General features: G+C 35.3%; 1 protein-coding gene across 2 annotated transcripts in view; it reads right to left on the minus strand.

Moving 5' to 3' along the window:
- Nucleotides 1-22186, minus strand: part of LOC128991119 (transformation/transcription domain-associated protein) — a 109520-nt gene that overhangs the window by 10973 nt on the left and 76361 nt on the right. For both annotated transcript variants that reach the window (XM_054413866.1, XM_054413864.1), the window contains 13 exons: nt 15163-15411; nt 13371-13501; nt 12457-12619; nt 10545-10795; nt 9154-9325; nt 8023-8190; nt 7568-7822; nt 4920-5102; nt 4512-4608; nt 2908-3119; nt 2128-2292; nt 1314-1436; nt 225-267 (listed from right to left, as the gene is read on the minus strand). In XM_054413866.1, the coding sequence (XP_054269841.1) occupies nt 225-267; nt 1314-1436; nt 2128-2292; nt 2908-3119; nt 4512-4608; nt 4920-5102; nt 7568-7822; nt 8023-8190; nt 9154-9325; nt 10545-10795; nt 12457-12619; nt 13371-13501; nt 15163-15411 (2212 nt within the window). The remainder of the gene's footprint in view (nt 1-224; nt 268-1313; nt 1437-2127; nt 2293-2907; nt 3120-4511; nt 4609-4919; nt 5103-7567; nt 7823-8022; nt 8191-9153; nt 9326-10544; nt 10796-12456; nt 12620-13370; nt 13502-15162; nt 15412-22186) is intronic.

Below are 22186 nucleotides of genomic sequence, written 5' to 3' on the forward strand. Positions count from 1 at the left end.
GATTTCTTACGATGCATCTATAAGCCCTTAGACCTTTTCAAGCAAGCTAACTGGATTCTATCTATTCAAAAGTCTACAAAATGTTGAATCTGTAATATTAATATGACTTTCACTTTACTAAGGTTCTAATAAATGCATCATATAATAATTACAATCAACAAAAGTATTAAAGGAGTATTGTTAAGCTAAGATGTAAACATAACCAAAACTATAAACTAACTTACTCTGCTGAGTGTCTGAAGTTCCTGGAGTGCCTTGGCCTTGAGCCTGTAAAATATAAAAATTGTATTCAACACAAATTAAGAATGATAAATGTGATGTAAAGGTTGTGAATTGTTAATATACACACATCAATATGTGTTTTAAAATATCATTATAATATGGCTTTAACTATACTTTTTTACTGCTTTTTATTGCCAAGGATCAAACTACAACTACCCAACATTTTACATGATGTCTTCAGCACATTCCTCAAAAAATGGGAGATATTTCATCGACCTCTTCAAGCAACTTTTAATCTACAGTAGCAAGTTTGGTGATCTAAGTCACACACAGTAAAATTCAATCAAATCTTTATACATTACTGCAAGGAAAATAAGATTGGTAAACAAATTATGTCGGTGGAGATAGTTACTATTTGCAAGGTAAAAATTATCAAATCAAATCAAATCAAATAAAATCAAATCAGTTTTATTTCCACAATATATAAAAAATTTACAATTTTTCAAAAAAATAAAATACGAATATATATAGTCTTGAAGCATTATACAGTACATTGTTTACGTAAAATAATTCTAGTAAAATTAAATTTATAAAGTTATAATAGTAAAAACTTAAATACTAGTTGAAATATGTTTGCTCCGGCTAGAATAATAACTAATGTAATAGATAATGGAAATTAGTCTACATAGACCTCAGTGGTCTGTGCGTAGACTCGAGTTGTTAAAAATTATATATTTTTTGGACTAATTTGCAATTGAAGAAAAAGTTTAAAATGAAATAAAAATTTACTATGTGCTATGGGAACGTGTAAAGATAAAGATAAGTTTAAAGATTATATAAAACATTGGAATAAATATTAATTTAAATTTTTATTAAACTTAAATTTTTATTTCCATTACAAATTAAAATATACTAAAAAATGTTATAACAATTTGGGGAAATGTATCAATATTTTTAGCCAGTTGGTGGCTTCTTTCAACCTTGTCCACAAGTGCATCGAGCCTTCTTTGTAGGATGTAATTAAGAAAAGCAAGGGGTGAGCAACGTTAGATTTCACTGAACTTTTCAACAACAACACCAGCATGACTCACCTGTTTGCCTGCAAGAGCAGCCGCCAGCTCCGCACTCTTGTAGCGTTCCCTTTGCTCTATCTTGAGAGTCAAGTAGAGAGTGCGCAACGGGAAGTAGACAGCCTGGGGATATGTGCGGCCCACCTATCAACACAGGTATGCTTTATCACCTTAACTACTCTTCACCATTATTTTATTCCCCCTACAGTTACCATTTACCAAAAATATGTCACCTAAAATATCTATGACCAAGTGGTCTAAACTATTTGCGAAATAATAACCCTAGGACTTGTTCATGAAATTATCAATCAGGATCTTCAAAACAAGATCCTACCAAAACCGAACCAAAAAAAAAATTACAAGGTGGTATATTGTCATTGTCATTATTGTTACAGTCATAAATCCAACAGAAACACTAAAAGCAAGTTGTGCATGGAAAATAGTTTTCGACAAACTACCTGCCAAGTTGAGGTGAAGAATATTGCTGACCTAAAGCAAATTTAAAAGGAAGTTTAAAAAATTTGTCACTATAAAACTTGTTGTAACAAAGTTGTTTTCAATAAAATTTTTGATGATTAGGTTTATTTTTTAGGAAGTTTAGCCAGATTACCTGAGAACATTGGGATCCAGGGATTTATTTCTATCTTTATTTGCGGAAAGGTTATTAAATACATTTATTTTGATTTTATATGGCTCTAGACTCTTTCACAGGTAAGCTAGCTGAACTCAACCCTTTTTTGAAGAAGACTATAATCAGCCACATAACATTTCTGTGAAACCAATTTTTGTCGATTGATAATTTAAAATTAAATATCCAAACTAAGAAACATCACACCTGGCTGAGCAGATTGAGCATGAGTTTGCCCTCGTTCCTCACAAGACATGTGAGCAGTTGAGGTATCCAGGGCAGCCACTGTATGGGAGGCACTCCCACCACGTACTTGTCTACAGCCTCGGCCAGTGAGAACTTCTCATCATCATATGTCAGTAGCCATAGGACCTGTCATAGAATACCGTGTTAGACCAACGACTCTTCATAATGAACTAGACTTTTTTGTAAACACAATAGGAGATAAATTCATGAAGAACTGAAAAAATACATTCTTGTCTGTGGAAAAAAGTATCAATTTGAGGCTAACCGTCAAGTACAGTTAGGTATGTGATTCAAATTTTAGATAATGCTTTGATAAATTAAATGAAATATTTTCCTGACTACATGAAAACTATGTAAAGCCAAAACCATTGCGAAAATTGGATTTAATATTATTTTTTTAAATACAAGTGGTTGGTAAAGATAAGGGTTTGGTACAGTTAGATGTGAGCAATGTTTGTTTATCGACAGTACAAAACCTACAAATTAAATTCACTAAAATCAAAAGACACATCTGCTTGAATAATAATTTTGTTTTTGGTTGAGGAATCTGGAGGGGAAGTTAAACTGTATTCAAAGAAAGGGCCTATGGATGTTTAAAATTACCGGTAAACCTGGGATCCATGAATAACACATTTGTACTTAAAAGTGTCAATAACATACAACGGATCGAAAGATAACTTAAAATTATCCTCGGCAAAACCAGGAGTAAGTCTTTAGTTCCAATTAGTTGGTGGATAGTACCTTTGCCAGGTATTTGCGAGACTTGCTCTCGTTCTGATGTCTGCAGGCGTGTAGGAAGCATGTGATTGCTGCAATGCCTGTAGATATGTTAGGTGGGGTCTGTTTGGTGAACTGCTGCTCCATGTAGTCTCCCCACAGCGCCCACGCCTTCACCAGTGTGTCGTGCATCTGCACAGCTGCTGAGAACGCCTTGTGTGCGTCCTCCGTACGCCCTGTGACACACATAACAACTATAACACCAGTCTTTCATCTAAGTGTACCACTTCTTCAAAGAGCACATTCAGATAAAGTTAAAGCTGGTGCAATCATCCATGTTACTAACTGTGGTCACTACGGAGAAAAAAATCTAGTCATGTTGCAAGCGTAATACACCATCAAATTATCTGTACACTAACAACACTTTTAGGCAATTCAAATAAAACTTAAATGAACTTTTTTCTTTATGTGACCAAATTTGAAGTTTGACCACTGAGGCTAAAACCAGTTGCTAACCTTACAGTCATTACATTTCTCTTCAACAAACTCTCATGAAAATTCTTACACTAATGATATGTGACCTTTCAAAATGAAACCATACAGGGTTAGTAAAAAATGTGGAGACCCCCTGTTATTTTTTTAACGGCCCATACTAGGAAAACTATACTCTACACACCTTTTTGGCATGTTATGAAGTACCTTTTAAGCCTAATAGCCACTTGGTTCCCAAACCCAAAATGGGGGATTTTGGGGGAAACTAAAAAATGTTAAATGATAAGCCCCATTGAGTGACCCCTCATTTTGAAGGTCAAAATAAAATAAAACTAAGAACTCAAACTAGAGGTTTCTATCTCAATCTAATAAAAAATGGAAGCTGATTGAAATCTTTAGAAGTCAGAAATAAATTGCAATTTTATATTCAATCTTTCGATTTGAAATTTTTGAGTTTCCCCCAAAATCCCCCATTTTGAGATGTACACCAAGTGGCGGTTATGCCCAAAAAGTACGTCATAGCAGTGCCATAAAGGTGTGCCGAGTTTAGTTTCTCTAGTATGGGCCGTTAAAAAAATAACAGGGGGTCTCCACACTTTTTACTAACCCTGTATAAGCTGCTGCGTTACCTAGACATGGGAACTGCTTCCCCAAGTAAGATAGTTGTAATCAATATATTTCTAGAGGCCGATAGTCATTGCCAGACTAAGATCATTGCTTGATGCAAAGATAGCGTGGAAAGTGCAGAAACAGGCTAGGGAGTTTAAAAATGGCAATGAAAATGCTCAAAGAAGACCACAAACAAAAAAGTATTTCATGACCATTTTCACACTCCATAACCCATCTTCAGTCATTTGGCGATGACTGACAGCATCGGATATGTTTCTTGTAATCACAAAACGTTTCACTGACCTTACCTCGGAAGTGGAGGGAAATTTTATTGTTTAACAATTTTTTAAATCACACAGCAAAGCGCTACAGCTACATAGCTGAAATTGGTATCATTCTGTTCACAAATGATGCCAGTAAATGGTGATGAGACTTGTTGTGCCATACAAGCGGGCTACGATTCATACGCAAAATCGGCTCTTACTTAATAAACCGCCCTTGGTATGACACAATTTAAACAAACTGACCTATTTGTGACAACAGCATTCCTTTCAGAGCGTAGAATTCTGCAGTCATTTCTTTTTTGAAATGTTTCAAGTTTGTCAGCTCTACCACTTCCAATGCCTGGAAAAAATGATATTAATGGTTAATCTAATGGTTATTATTAAATTATCTCTGTAGGGAGAATAAATCTAATAAACTATGACATACCTGTAGAAAACTTGTCTTGGCTTTATAAGTCATTTTTAATAATTGTAGTATTGATCAAACGATAACTTTTGACAAATCATGAGAAACTTGAGTGCTGCTGGAAAAACTATTTTGTAAATCAAAGTCCTTTTGCAGTTAATGGTGACCTAAAATTTATTGGAAAATGCCATAAGATATGGTTGGGGATTTTAAACAAAAATAATCAATGTAACAGAATGGCTCACCTCTTGCAATTCATTCTTGCCAGAGAGTGTGGCCATCTGCAGGTAGCACTTGACTGTCTGTCGTATCTTCTGGAAGGAGTCTCCCACAGTGATGCTAGGCATGGTGTATATCCTGGACAGAGAGTCCAGACACACTCCAGTCAGGTTGTGCTTCCTGGCTATCTTGCCAAAGTGGATGATCGCCTAAAACACAAGCATTACAAATGTAGTCTTTAAAAAGAACACACACTGTTTTTTACCTCTGAGATTAAGTTAAGGTGTTTATTCATTTTGGTCTCTACGATGATAGATTACTTACTTACCTTTTGTTGTTGTTAATCCATTTTTAATCCATGTTTTCAGATCCCACAATATTGGGAAAAACCTGTGTTGTCACCATTATGAAATCAAAATAAAAGTTGCTAGCACTATCACGTGGCAGGCCAAAATGATTGAATCCAATCACTGAACTGAGTGTAAATAATGTACAACCTGACTCTTATCAGTGACTTCATCCAACTATCATCCTTTACTGCTCTAAAATTATTTACTACATATATATGACTTTATAGGCTTACCTCTATCAGTAGTCCAAATTACATCAACATTTCAATTGATTACAGCTGACATGTTTCGTTGCAACGCAACATCTTTGGAGCTTGCAACACATCAAAACCATCAAAATTTAACACGAAACAGTACATTACACCCAAGATATTTACATAAACAACACAACACAAAACACAATAGCGCTATCATGACACTGCAGCGGTTGTAGGTGGACTGGTAGACTGGTTATGTAACTTTATCCCGTCCTTCTCTGTTACATAACCCCTGTCCAGTCCACCTACAACCGCTGATGTGTCATGATAGAGCTATTGTGTTTTGTGGTTTATGTAAATATCTTGGGTGTAATGTACTGTTTCGTGTGAAATTTTGATGGTTTTGATGTGTTGTAAGCTCCGAAAATGTTGCATTGCAAGAAAATGTCATCTGTAAGTAATTGAAATTTTAATGTAACTAGTGAACCTGTGCGGCTCAATGCCCCACAAAATAACATATGAATTTAGAAAACAAATTTGTCGTATCATATATTGACTCGACGTCGAAAATTAAATACAGTAATAATGTAGCCTTGGGAAAGAAGCAGTCCAGCCATTTTCTAGCTGTATGTGTATTATATTTAGTAAATTAATAAGTGTTCAAGTTCTAGTATGTTATAGGCAGCGAGCAAGGTTATAGGGTTGTTATGTTTTAAAGATTTGTATAACACATTTAACAAAACATTTTATCACATCAAACCAATAGGCCTATGTAGCATATTTTGAGGGTCATAAAAATGCTGATTGAAGAAAACCCACTTTTAAATAAACACTAAAAAACTATATTTTTATCACAAAAGCACTTCCATGAATACTACGATTTTAGCCTTAAAGTTACCTTCATGAAGATTACCCTGGTCAGAGTTTTCCGTAACGAATATGCATATCCTATTAAAATATGTAGCCTTACTTAAAACAACACATAATATAGCGCTGCAAATGCCAAAGGTAACAGAAATTAGCATCTTTCCATGTTAAAAGGTAAGTTTGTTTCAGACGGTTAATTTTTATCCTCGAAATCAAAATATGTCCCCACTCACTTGTTCCAGTTAAGACTTTACATTCTATTAAGTTGTTAACCATTCTGATCACATGAAGCCTTGTGCCATTATAGGCCCTTTTTGATGTATTGATATTCCTCATCAATAAAACCACTGCCCCCTTTTATTAGTCTAATCTGTGTCTTGGCAATCCACTGACCTCTATATTTAAACACTCAGTTGGATTTTCTAGATGGGTGTCTCCGCCTTCGTCTTTTTTCAAGGACCCACTATTCTTCCCCTTCGTATACTGACAATTTATTACCTGACTTGTCAAGTTCATGTAGTAATTCATTAATACTGTTAGTTTATAAAGAAAATTAGATAAAAGTTACTTGGCTTGGTGCTTTCATAACTGCAAACTCAAAATACACCCACAAATGAAAAAGAATCAAGATATTGGTTTAAAAAAAACTATGTTTGTGTAATAACATTATTCACATGAAGTAGATGATTTGTTTGATTTGTCGATCAGCTGTTTAGTTTCAAATGAATTAATAATGTCAAAGATTTGTGATTTAAATACACAAATTATTATAATAAAGTTTTCTAAATCATGGTAACTTATCCTCCACTAAATTTTACTATTCCCAGCATTAAAATAAAGTAGTAAGATCCATTATGGGTAAACTTTAAGGCACACAACCCTCGATTGAAATGTAGTAGATATACATTAAGAGTCATAATACACAGAAATTATTATGTAATAGACTTTGACTATTTTCAAGTAACAAACATATGTTTCTGTAAATAAAAATTATCTCCCATGTTATCCTTATGGAGAAATACGAAACTTTAAAGGGCTCCAGGGCCTCAATCTCTCATTATTTCCCTAAAATGAAAGTTTCCTGCAATACTTCACGTTACCCTCTTTCCAATGACACCAAAAACATGTCAATCGGTTCAGTAGTTTCGGAGGAGTAATTGTCACAAAAATCCTGCTTGCGTATTAAATAAGTATAGATTTGGACGAATGAGGTAAGCCAAAAAAATTCCACATTGTTGGTTCACCAATGACTGCCAGTACCTGTGCGGATGCATGTGTGCCCAGCATACTCTGGCTGTTGTTGACCTGGTCGTGTTGAGAGTCGTAGTGACTGAGGATGAACTGGTAGTGATGTTGTCTCCAGGTGAATACATCGCTCCAGTGACTCAGGTCGTCTGCGATCACTGGCAGTCTGTTGCGCCAGGTCTTCACTATGGCCTTCATGTCCTGGAAGGTGTTGTTGCGCTCGTGCAGGATACCCTGGTGTATCTGCGACGCTTCTTGCAACTCCATAATCTGTCATAGAGAAAATTTGTTCAGATATCTTTGAGCTAACACAATTAATAGTTAGATTATACATAAAAAAAAAAACTGAATATTTTTTTTTTACATTTTAATCGTAATTGAAGTCCATAATAAACCCAAATTGTTATTGAACCAGCGAACATCAGACAATTTGTGATAACACAGTAATTATCATGCTCTCCTAATGTTACCTGTTGAGCAGCCTGTAGCAGAGGCAGGTGTATGTGAGAGACAATGTGAGGCAGGCGCCGCCACTCTCTCATACAGGTGGCACTGGCGTTCTTGACATGACGCTCCACCAACTGTAGGTGCTGCTCATCAGGCGGACAGATTGAGAGGAACCCCTTGTACAGGTGCACCTGTCAACACCAACATTGTGTTAGGTGCTGCTTCCGTACAATACAGCTTTTAATATTAATTATAGGGATGGGTCGATTCCATCTTCGATTCTCGATTCCACTGATGCTTGGCTTAGAATCGGAATCGGGAATCGATCGCCTAAAGTCGATTCCGATCCCTTCGATTCCAGGTGGTAATTTTTTCGCCGACTAGTAGCTTACATTAGCTTATATGGATTATTAACTATTAGGGATGGACGAGATTGGATTTTTAGTTCGAGACGAGACGAGACGAGATTTTTTATTTCTCATAAAATTTCGAGACGAGATCGAGACGGGATTTCCCTTCTCATACACAACGGGAAATGCACGTTCAAAATTTTTACCTGATTTTGTAACATTGTTAGATGACTGTTTAAATACAAAAATAATGATAATAGGCAAGAATATTTACAATCTTTTATTAAAAAACACCAGCATAACATTTTTTTTATTTATCACGCCTAACTTATTAAAAATGCCTACGATTAGAAAACATAGTGATATCAGTTAGGATAGAGTTCAACTTATCCTAAAATAAAATAAATCATAAAATAAAAGCAATATTAATTTTTATAAAATAGTTACTTGTTTTGACTTTTTATAGTAATAAAACATTACTCACACTGCTTAAACTTAACAAAACTTCTCAAATGTTATTAAAGTAATATTATTAAAATAATTAAAGTAATATTTACATTTAAAGAATTAATTAAATAAGAACGCCTTCGCAAAGGAAACACGACTACAACACGCTACTGTATTGCGGGTATTGCATTGACTTTCTGCAGGCGTTTTTAATTTTTTTTAATTTTTTTTTTTTATTCTCGTCTTGATAAAAATCTTGGCCAAAAATAAATCTCGTCTTGTGTAACGAGATTTAAAATTTCCTGAAAATTTCCCGAAATTTCGAGACTTGACCATCCCTACTATAAATCTAGTTACCTTCCACAGCATATCGTTGGGGCAATTATTCTCCACATGATTCAAAGCTTCTTTCATAAGACTCCAGTCAGGCACTCTCCAAGCACATTCCAGTATCAAGAATGGATTTACATGGTTTCTGGTTTTAGCATACTCCAGTAGATGCTCCCACTGATTCAGTTCTTTGGAACATCTGAAATAACATGAATATGAATCAGTTAATTAATGAATCAATAATTAATTTTAATTTATGTACCTTTTCCAGAATGTTAAAAAACCTTTTAGGGAACCCTGAACTAACACATGTATACGTTCTTAGTAGTGATCTTTGTAATACCTGAACCTAATGAAAAGACTTTATTTACACACTACAGTTTATTCTAGTAGCAGGAGTACATTCAAATATTTAAATATATATTATAGAAATTACAACAGATTGGCTGAACACCAAGTTTAAAAAACTTGTCGGCGAGGTCCAGTTGATGCATAAAAGCTAACAAACAAAATGTTTACATTTTTTCCCAAAACAAAAGATTCATAAATATATTATTTCTACGGCAGTTTGTTAACTTGAAACAAAGTAATTGGCAGCACAAAAAAAATCTAAATGTAATGAAATAGGTAATTGCTTTATAATCTACGGAATACTATTTAGATTGCTTATATATTTGGTCCTCTTTGTTTTTCATGGTTTGTAGACCATGTTTGAACTGTTTGTTTGCACTGCAGAGTACAGAGACAGTGCCCGAATGATTGATTGAGAAAAAAAAGAAAACCTGAAGTTGTTTGACGAAAAAAATAATAATAATGATTTGTCAAAACTTGTTTTTCTTCCCTATAAAATATTTTATAGCATTACATTTAGCTATTTTCCTTTTGTGATAATAACTAACATAAATAAGAGGTTGAGCATGTATTGTAGAGCACAAAGGCCTAGGAAGGATTTTGATCAAAATGGCAGCCTTATATAAATGGGAAATAGGCATCATAAGAAACACAAAGTTCTTTACGTTACCCACAATAGCCTACATAGAGGAATAAATTCCCAATGTCACTGACAGCATTTTCAACAAAAGACAAATTGATTTGGGAAGAGAGATGTCTTTATGTCAAATGGTGTCCAGGAAGGTATTGACTGTGTTGCCAATATGTGCATATTCGACCATATAGGTTTAATACTGGTTAACTAGCCACCATTAGACCTGAAGATAATTAACTCCCCAAATCAAAACTTCCTTTGTTAAAAATGTATGTGTCAGTCAGTGAAAGCATCAACAAAGTCAGAGCAAGCTGCTTAGTGAAAAAAATTTGTTAAACGTAGGCCTTTAGGCTGTATGCTCCATCCTTAACATAAAGAGGAATTCCTGTTGGTTAGAAAGCAAGGGAAATTATCCTATTCACTGCCAAACTACCTGATCCACTGTCGCTCCCACAGTCTCTCCTCACTGACTAGACTGAGAGGCGCAGGGTTGGAGGCGTAGTCCTGTCGTCCCTTGCCCAGCGCCAGCTCATATGCCCCCAGCGCCTGCTCGAAGAAGCCCTGTTGCTCGTAGGACAAGGCGATGCTAGTCTCCCGATACTTGGCATGTTTCTGCCACAGGCCGCACCACATGTCCTCCTCCTTCAGTGTCAAGTACATCTCTGCTAGGTGATCCATGATACCCTACAACATTAAATACACCAACTTTATGAAATATTCTGTTATGAACCGATTGATTATCTCAAAGTATTATTTAGATGAAAGCTAATGTTCCTGATATTTTTGTAATTAACAATATTGTAATTTGTGTGAAACAGTAAATAGTGCAGAATTTGAATTGATAAAATCATTACTTTGGTGCTTAACAGAGAACTTAGGTTAACAGTAGTGAATTGTCAAATTGAATTCACTGGATCCAAAGTTAAAAGAAAAATTGAGATTTTACTGGCTGGATTTGAAAATACAACCCAGGATCTTGCATTTAATAGCTACTGCAATTTGCCTACCCTACGACACCTACTTATTTTTCAGAGTACTTTTTATTTCAGGTTTATAGCCAGTTTAAACTTAAAGTTTTTTTCTGTACAAGAACTGTACAATATTATTGTGATTCTATGTAATGATCAGAATGTTGCCCTACTCACAATAATGCTCAAGGATGTCACTGAAATCCCATAATGTCATTGCTACGATTCAGGTTTAATACTTTTTTTTCGATTCAATGTTTTAGAATACCAAATTAGAAAAGATCACTATACACCGACCCGGATATTGTTGCAATGTTTAAATGAAGAGTGTTAAGTTGGAGGTAAGGGCATGTGCTAAGAAGATAGAAAGGAACAAGACTAAAGACTGTGTGAAGCCACACCTGGAGGTAAACGTCCGTTGGGAAGGCTGAAATTGAGATTGACTAACCAAGTTGTGCACGACGTCAGGACGATGGGTGCAAACGTCAACTTGGCAGAAGACAGAGAAGGGTGGAAGAGGCTGGTATACGAGGCAAGGAATCGGCTGAGATTTGTGGAGCCATGGCAGCAAGTAAGTAAGTAAGAGTAGTCTAAACTAAATATCTTAAAATCTGGATTTGGATTTAACATTCAAAATTCCTTAACTTTACAATAGGGATGGACGAGATTGGATTTTTTGTTCGAGACGAGACGAGACGAGATTTTTTATTTCTCATAAAATTTCGAGACGAGATCGAGACGGGATTTCCCTTCTCATACACAACGGGAAATGCACGTTCGGAATTTTTACCTGATTTTGTAACATTGTTAGATGACTGTTTAAATACAAAAATAATGATAATAGGCAAGAATATTAACAATATTTTATTAAAAAACATCAGCAAAACATTTTTTTATTAATCACGCCTAACTTATTAAAAATGCCTACGATTAGAAAACATAGTGATATCAGTTAGGATAGAGTTCAACTTATCCTAAAATAAAATAAATCATAAAATAAAATATTAATTTTTATAAAATAGTTACTTGTTTTGACTTTTTTATAGTAATAAAACATTCCTCACACTGCTAACACTTAGCAAAACTTCTCAAATGTTATTAAAATAATTAAAGTAATATTTACATTTGAAGAATTAATTAAATAAGAACGCCTTCGCAAAGGAAACGCAACTACAACACGCTCCTGTATTGCGGGTATTGCATTGACTTTCTGCAGGCGTTTTTAATTTTTTTTTTTTTTTTTTTTTATATTCTCGTCTCGATAAAAATCTCGGCCAAAAAGAAGTCTCGTCTCGTGTAACGAGATTTAAAATTTCCCGAAAATTTCCCGAAATTTCGAGACTTGACCATCCCTACTTTACAATCAACACCTCTTACCTGCTGAGGGGCAATATCTGGTTCAAAGTCGTAACACTCAATGGGGTCCCTCCGGTTTTTGGTCTGCAACTGTTGAGCTTGCTGCTCTGTCGCCAACTTCTCTAGGCTGAGAGTCATACGGTGCCACAAGTTGTGGGCCTTACCCAGATATGACATCACACTCCTGCCAAGAAACATTATTTAGTTTTGCCTCCAAAAATGCATCAATATGCATTGAAAATGAAGGAATTAACAGAACAAGCAAAGCAACACATAGGCTATAAGATACAAGTTTCAGGCAATTTATAGCACAAAAATAGTTAAAAACACATTTAATTGATAGTCTGTCCCTCCAATAGCTTCTTCAGAATGGCAGTTACAAAATGTAACACTGGTTGGAAAATCTAAATTATTGTTGCTAATAAAGGACTTTTTTTTAATTCCTCTGAAAAGACGAAGTTACAGGAATGAAATATCAACTTTATGTGTTGTGGTCTTTATGTGTGCTTCCAACTGCCTGAAACTCTTGAAGTTATATATTGTGTATCTGTACTTTATTCCTTAATGTAATTTAATTAGGGGACAAAATATTGAGTGTTCAGTGTCTCTTCTGCCTACCTGCACTTCTTCAAGAAAAGCTGCTACCCTTCTTATCCTACAATTCAACATCATTAACTTAGTAAGTAACAGCAGATTAGAAATAGAAGCATTTTACCTATTTTACTTGGAAATACAAATAAACATCATTCACCTCTAAATATCGTATCAATTTAAATTCATATTTTCACAAACAATAGATTTAAATCATAAAATCAAACAATGCTGTTATTGTTCTTTTGTCCATCCACACACATTGATTCCTGTTGGTTGGATATCAGTTATCAGTTAGAATTAGGAGGCTTACCACGATCAAGGATGGCACCAATGATACTTACGGTTTGACTGCAACTGGGGGATTGCAGTGTGACAGTGCTTCGAAGAAAACTGCAATAGAGCTGGGATGAATGTCTTTCTGGATAACGTGACTTCCGCTCACCAAAAACGGCATAATCTCTCCGGTCAAGGACTGATCACACAACAAAAACCATTAATGTGGCAATGCTCAATGTATTAACTAACAATAAGTAAACACTGGTACCAAACAAACACATTTCTGAGTACATGATTTACTATGCTGTTCATGGCTTACAATAATACCCCGCCGCAGCAAACCTGCAGACTTAGCGAATTTCCATTTGCCTGATTGGATTTAAACTAAAATGTCTCCTTAAAAATATCACACTTATTCCCTATTTAAACAGAATTAGTTTAGTGAGTACTTAGGTTTGCTGCAACAGGGAGGGTAAAAATTTTTTTTAATGTAAAATGTTAAAAAGTACTGTGGTTTAGTACAAAATGTATTTTCCAAATTTGATCAAAATATGTTCATAAACAAGCAAACTACAACAGTTGACTTATTCTCCATAAGAATAACATGGGAATTTAAAATTACAATTTTTTTGAATTTTCTCCGTAACAGTTAGGCGCATTATAACGCTTCAATATACTAAATTATTTGTTTTTTTAAGCTCTACAAAATGGTTTAAAAAGAAATTGTGAAATTTTGTGTTTTTATGGTCAAAAGTGGGAAAAACCTATTTTTACCCCATAAAACCCCCCATAAACACCCGTTCCCATAGTCCGATCATGCTGGTTCGCGAACTCATTCAAGTTTATCCCGCCTTACACCTTTAAACCAAATTTTATGAAAATCGGACAAAAATTACTCAAGTTATCGTGCGGATGGACACATATATATATATATATATATATATATATATATATATATATATCTATATATATATATATATATATATATATATATATATCTATATATAGATATATAAAAATTTGAACGAATGGTGTTTTTGGCCTCTGGGGACATCAAAATGAAAAAGTAAATCGGTCCCGGGCTTAGGTCTTACCATGAGACCTACGGTAATAGCTACTTCCCTATAGGGAAATTCGCTAAAAGGCAAATTTGTCAACATAGTACATTTTCAACCGCACAGACTTATATAGTTAAAATAGTATCATAAAGTGTATGTCCCAAAAAAACAAATTCCTGTAGGCTATTCAAATCTGCTAGAAAATAGGAATAAATATTTTCATTTTCTAAATTTTTTAATAACTTAGCAAATATCTGTAATTTTAAAGAGCAAATATTTATCATATTTTTTTTATTGTTAGCTTTTCAATCGCCTTTCTTTATTAGCTTAAAAAAGTTTGTATTTATTTATTGTGTACCTTAATTTTGTCTGGAATTGAAATTGTAAATAAAATTAAAACGTAGAATCAAAGTAAGCATTTTAGTACCCAAATTACTAATTTTGAAACAGGCTAGTCACTATTAAATCATAAAATTTTTGTAATGTTTAGATGGTCATGACCATAGTAATTATTTCCGACTACATTTCCATACTATTTCTTCAAAATAAGAAAGGAAATCCAAATTGATTTTTTTTACTTCCCCATCACTAATTTTGGACCTTATGACTGCTGTCATATTACTCATATTGAACGTCTTCAGTTTCATTAAGAATAGATGCATGATTCAAGTAGTAGGAAACATGTTTGACAAATTATGAAATGTCAGTAAGTGAAGTGTCAGAGGTTGTTCAACAACATATCTTTCAGCCTTAGTTTATTTCTTTGGGAGATGGGTTTTAGGACACTGAGTAGTCTCACCTCCTGCTGCCTGGTGCTGAGTATCGCCCACAGTCTGGGGAACAGTTGCAGCCACACAGTCTCCGCCAGCGTAGTGTCCATGTGACACAGCTGCGCCATGGCACCGAGCAGCTGACTGGTGTGTACTTGGCGCGCCTCCTCCAGGAACTTGGCCTGTTGTGCCACCAGCTGACTCAGTGTGGCACGCCGACCTCCCTCCTCCTCTCCCTCTACGATCTCCTTCAGCTCAAACTCCAACTCCATCTCATCCTGGTGCAAAACACACAATACAATGAAAAATACAAGAGTAATACAGTGAAGTAACAAGGTTTATAAACAATATACACTTCTTTGTTAAATTGTTGTATGTAATAATTAGGGATGGTCAAGTCTCGAAATTTCGGGAAATTTTCGGGAAATTTTCAATCTCGTTACACGAGACAAGATTACTTTTTGGCCGAGATTTTTATCAAGACGAGAATAAAAAAAAAAATTTAAAAAAAAAAATTAAAAACGCCTGCAGAAAGTCAATGCAATACCCGCAATACAGGAGCGTGTTGTAGTTGCGTTTCCTTTTCGAAGGCGTTCTTATTTAATTAATTCTTTTAATGTAAATATTACTTTAATTCTTTTAATGTAAATATTACTTTCATTATTTTAATAATATTACTTTAATAACATTTGAGAAGTTTTGTTAAGTGTAAGCAGTGTGAGGAATGTTTTATTACTATAAAAAAGTCAAAACAAGTAACTATTTTATAAAAATTAATATTGCTTTTATTTTATGATTTATTTTATTTTAGGATAAGTTGAACTCTATCCTAACTGATATCACCATGTTTCCTAATCATAGGCATTTTTAATAAGTTAGGCGTGATTAATAAAAAAATGTTATGCTGATGTTATTTAATGAAAGATTGTAAATATTCTTGCCTATTATCATTATTTTAGTATTTAAACAGTCATCTAACAATGTTACAAAATCAGGTAAAAATTTCGAACGTGCATTTCCCGTTGTGTATGAGAAGAGAAATCTCGTCTCGATCTCGTCTCGAAATTTTATGAGAAATAAAAAATCTCGTCTCGTCTCGTCTCGAACTAAAAATCCAATCTCGTCCATCCCTAGTAATAATGTAAGTTTATGTTGATTTAATTTAATTTTTTTTTTTTATTGCAGACTTTTCAATAAGAATTTTACTAACTAACTCCATCATCAGATAAAAATACTCCCGCTGCAGCAAACCTGACGTCCAAGCAAATTTTCATTTGCCTGAATTGATTTTCATTTAATCTATTAAAATAACATTAGGTTTAGCAAGTATCTAGGTTTGCTGCTACAAGAAAATGTGCGTTTTAAGTAAAATAATTAGCTTAGTATAGAATCAATAAATTTGCCAAGTTTGAACAAAATATATCCATAAACAACATTTTACAATATTTTCCATAAGAACATCGGAATTTTAAATTACAAATTTTTTGAGTCTTCTCCGTAACCAATGATCATACAAAAACACTATGATGTATTGAATTATTTGTTTTTTAAACTTTTTAAGAAGGTCTAGAGAGAAATTGGGAAATTTTATGTTGAGGGTAAAAAATGAGAAAACCCAATTTTTATACCATAAAACCCCGTTCCCCGGAAATTGGCTAAAAAATACCTAAATGATAAATTAGTGTACAAAACCCAGCCAAAGGTGGAAATAACGATATATAACTCACATAGAACTAACTGCATAGTAGTCAAACTAAGAAGAAACCAAAGGTTTGATAAAGAAAGACTGATAAATCATCTTGTGCAGACCTGTCCCAATGTGTTTCAAGTCAGGACTAGGGGTGTGCGATGCATCAAAAATTCAATTTGATTCAATTCAGCATGCATCGAAAAAGACCGATGCATCGATTAAGTCCCGATGCAACGATTACGTCCCGATGCATATTTAAAACTAATTTAGGACTCCAAAATGAGTTTTAGATAGGGAAGTGTAAATTATCGCTACCACCGATGGGCCGATACTAGGAATATCGGTATCAAGAATCGATTGCCAAACGTCGATTTCGCCCAATTCCGCCGATACCGACACCCGACAGGGATGGATAGATATTTTATTTTAACATTTATTTATTTGATAGCTATTAGTTTTGTAGACATAGACATAGACATAGACGTAGACTTTATTTGCACAAAACATTCCATACATGTCATAACATTTAGAATAGGTGCACTGTCAAAATTAAATCCATACATAAAATATTTAAAATTAAAACTTTTAACTTAAAACTAAACACTTAAAAAAAAAAATTCTAAATTGTAGTTCTGTAAAAATCTTCAGGGCTGTGCGAATAGTTCGAAAAACGAATCGAATCCGAATCTTTTTAGAGATTCGATTTGTATTCGAGAATGAATCTACTGTTTCTAACTGGATTCGGATTCGGAATCGATATTTGAATTTACTGGTAAGAAATCCGGGTTCGGATTCGATATTCGAATTTCTTGGAAATAGATCCGAGTTGGGATTCGATATTGAAATTTACTAGATTCTGATTGAATATAATTTAATTTTCAATATAATTTTTTAGACACTAAAAAACTACTTGTGCACTCCGATTTGCTGTTGACTGGTTCATGTTAGGAACCTGACCAACTTGGTGTTAGGCTTTAGGCACATTAGTGTAGGTCGCATTTGAACCCTATTTTGGCTATCAGTAAACTTAACCTCACAGTGTTAGTTGTTACTTGTAATAGTAATGCAGACATAGGCTTGTTTGGAGGATTAACACCGAGGTGTATAATAGGCTGGGCCTATGTTTTAGACTACACAAATTGGTAGTCCATCACTTTTAGCGAGTAACTTAGGCCTAGGTGGTAGGCCTAACTAATGCCCAATTTTGTAGTTTCAAAACTTCAAATAGGTAGGCCTAAATTTTATAACTTTTTTATTTGGCCCATTTCAAGAATTTTTTTAAGCAATTCCCTAAGTTATTTCAGCCCCAGAAAATGTGGTCTAAAAATGTGAAAATTGGTACTGCTGACTTTCCTCGGATTCGGATTTGACTCTGAACAGGTTTAAATATTCGGATTCGATAACAGCTTTAAATTTCAGATTCGGATTCGATCCGGGTTCGATAATGGCTGTAAATTTGAGATTCGGATTCGACCCAGATTCGACTCGGAATTAATTAAAATATTCGGATTCGATCCGGATTCGATAAAATCTGTACAGCTATGATTCGGATTCGGATTCGAACCAAAATTTCTGGATTCGCACAGCCCTGAAAATCTTCAATTAAGTAAAAAGCCTTGTCAATAAGAAAACTATCTATTGTATCTTTAAATTTGGTTTTGGTTAGTGACTTATAGCATGGCGGAAGCACATTGTACAATCTCAGCCCAGCGTACAATGGAGATTTTTCATATAGGGTCAAACGGTGTCTGGGGAGTCTAAATATATTTTCATTTCGGGTTTCATACCTGTGATTAAAATGTATTGTTTCTGGTAGCTCATTTTTAACTGAATGTATGTAATTTAATAATTCTAGTATATACAACCCCGTCAATGTATGAATTCTTAAATTTTGAAAATGTTTCTTACAAGAACTGCGTGGATGAGAGTTGGTAATAATACGAATAATACGTTTTTGTAACCTGAATAAAGTTTTAATACCAGTAGCTTGACCCCATAAAATTATGCCATATCTTAACACTGACTCCACATAAGCATGATAAACTACTTTAAGTGTCTCAATAGAAACACAGTCCCTTAAATGTATGAATAAAGATGATATCGACCTAATTTTGTTACGTAAATAATTCAAATGTAAATCCCATTTAACTGCGTCATCTACGTAAACCCCTAAGAATTTATGAGCTTCAACTAAATTAAAGGAACAGTTTTCCATATTTTTGTGTCTAGTAGAAAATTTAATAATATTTGTTTTTTCAACATTAAGTTTTAACCCATTTTCTAAAAACCATTGCTCCATGTCCTTAACCACACTTTGCAGAGAAGAAAACATTTCAGTTGTATTATTATTTTTGATCAAAGCAGTAGTGTCATTGGCAAAAAGAATTAGTTCTTTATTAATAGCTTTTGGAAGATCATTAATGTAAATAAGAAAAAAAAGTGGGCCCAATACTGAGCCTTGGGGAACACCTGTGGATATAATTTCCCATGGTGAATAATGTTTGTTGTTATCTTCTAAAATTAAAGTTCTTTGTTTTCTTTCAGAAAGGTAAGATTGTATTAAAGAAAAGCAACTTCCCCCAATCCCATAATCAATAAGTTTTAGCAACAGGAGTGAGTGATCCACACAATCAAAAGCCTTAGACAGGTCACAGAAAACACCTGCTGTGGCCTGAGACCTGTCCAAGGCCTCTGCAATCTCATTAACAAACTGAGTAAGAGCAGAAACTGTGCTTAAGTTTTTTCGGAAACCAAATTGTTTATTGTAAAATAAATTATTACTTTAAAAATAATTAACTAGTCTATAACTTATTACTTTTTCAAATATTTTACAAAAATTACTTAATACTGATACTGGACGGTAGTTATTAATATCTGATTTTGAACCTTTCTTAAAAACGGGAGAAATTTGGGAGTACTTGAGTTGATCCGGAAAAATACCATTCTTTAAACACTGATTTATAATAAGAGATAAGGGTTCGGAGATAATGTCAGCAGCAGATTTGATCAATTTAATTGAGATTTCGTCCCAGCCTACCGAAATTTTGTTCTTTAGAGAAAGGATAATCTTTTTTATTTCATCTTTATTAGTGGGGCTAAGATTGCACAATGTAACCCCACCATCACTGCAGTATGATTTTACAGACGAATGAACACCATTGACAGAAGCCTTTTTTACATTCAGATTAATAACTGTACTAGTGTACATGTTGCTCGAATTCGAGCAATTACAAAGTATTACAGGAGTTATTTCAGATTGAATAACAGTCATATTTACAATGAGTTTAAGAGAGTCGACTCAAATATTACCGTTGTGTAACTCAGACCCCGTTTATCTTCGTTATTGATAAACCTAAAGCATTCCGGACGGTTCTCTCCTTCTCAAAATGCCTCGCTGTACAGGCAACACAGGTCATTAATAGAGGGCCAATTGAGTAAGAAAAGTCGTTTTGGGGTAGTGTTAGGGCGCATTTGTAACCAAATAGTTGAAGTTGTCCAGGTTCAGGTTCAGACTGTGATGAGTTAAGCCTATTACGCGCCACTGTTACTGTTCTGTATAGCTGCGGTCGTTATCACGTTTGCGCCCCCTGTCTTTGTTTCGTTGTCGTTGCGTCGGAGACATTTAAAAGAAATAAACAACAAATAATAACAGGGTGTCTAGTTTATTTCCATTATAAAATTCAAGACTAATTCCAGACTTTTCAAGACTAATTCCATATTTTTCAAGACTAGTTTTTCAATAATTAGTGGGTGTTGATACCAAAACGTATCGATTCTCAATTCTTGATACTGATACCAATTTTTATAGCTTAACAAAATTTTCTAAATAATACTACACCAACCCCTGTCTTTGTCATAAAGTAGTATTATGATAATGTCGTGTTTTCAAGTAAAAAAATAATGCAGCAATAAAAAATTCTAACTAGCAAATTTGGTTTTTTTTTATCATGAAATCTTCCACGTACCGTACGTTTAGACATCATCATTGACTGCAGCGGTTACAGAAACGTGATCGTCGTCGTCTGCCATCACGTTAAAATCATGAATATTTCCCGCGGCCTTGTAGACATCAATGACATCATTGTCATCTCCCGCGGTCACGGAAACGTCATCGTCGTCGTCCGCGATCGCGACAAAATCAAGAACGATTCCCGCGGCCGAGCAGATATCATCGTCGTCTCCCGCGGTCACGGAAACGTCATCGTCGTCTCCCGCGGTCACGGAAACATCATCGTCATCCCCCGCGGTCACAGAAACATCATCTTCATCTCCCGCGGTCACGGAAACGTCATCGTCATCTCCCACGGTCACGGAAACATCATCGTCATCCCCCGCGGTCACGGAAACATCATCTTCATCTCCCGCGGTCACGGAAACGTCATCGTCGTCGTCCGCGATCTCGACAAAATCAAGAACGATTCCCGCGGCCGAGCAGATATCATCGTCGTCTCCCGCGGTCACGGAAACGTCATCGTCGTCTCCCGCGGTCACGGAAACATCATCGTCATCCCCCGCGGTCACGGAAACATCATCTTCATCTCCCGCGGTCACGGAAACGTCATCGTCATCTCCCACGGTCACGGAAACGTCATCGTCATTTCCCGCGGTCACGGAAACGTCATCGTCATCTCCAGCGGTCATGGAAACGTAATAGTCGTCGTCCGCGATCGCGACAAAATCATGAATAATTCCCGCGGCCAAGCAGATATCATCGTCGTCTCCCGCGGTCACGGAAAGGTCATCGTCGTCTCCCGCGGTCACGGAAACGTCATCGTCATCTCCCGCGGTCACGGAAACGTCATCGTCATCTCCCGCGGTCACGGAACGTCATCGTCGTCGTCCGAGATCGCGGCCAAATCATGAACATTTTCTGCGGCTGTTTAAACATCACCGTCATCTCTCGTGGTCACGGAAACGTTATCGTCATCGTCCGCGATCACGGCAAAATCATGAACATTTCCCGCGCCTGTGTAGACATCATCGTCGTCTCCCGCGGTCACAGAAACGTCATCGTCATCTCCCGCGGTCACGGAAACGTCATCGTCATCTCCCGCGGTCACGGAAACGTCATCGTCGTCGTCCACTATCGCGGCAAAATCGTGAACATTTCCCGAAGCCGTGTAGACATCATCATCGGCTTTCGCGGTTACGTAAACGCAAGACGACGATCGCGGCAAAATCATGAAAATTCCCGACTTTGAAATCAAATTTAAGACTAAATCCCGACTTTTCAAGACCATTTTGAAATTCAATACTAATTCCCGACTTTCCCGATTTTCCCGACTACTAGACACCCTGTAATAAACAAATTATAGCTACACAAAACAACGATAAAAGCACAAACTTAAGTTACAATCATGCTA

Source organism: Macrosteles quadrilineatus, unplaced genomic scaffold, assembly GCF_028750875.1.
Source record: "Macrosteles quadrilineatus isolate MER2022 unplaced genomic scaffold, UCM_ALF_1.0 Scaffold_3__2_contigs__length_128488019, whole genome shotgun sequence".
NCBI lineage: Eukaryota > Metazoa > Arthropoda > Insecta > Hemiptera > Cicadellidae > Macrosteles > Macrosteles quadrilineatus.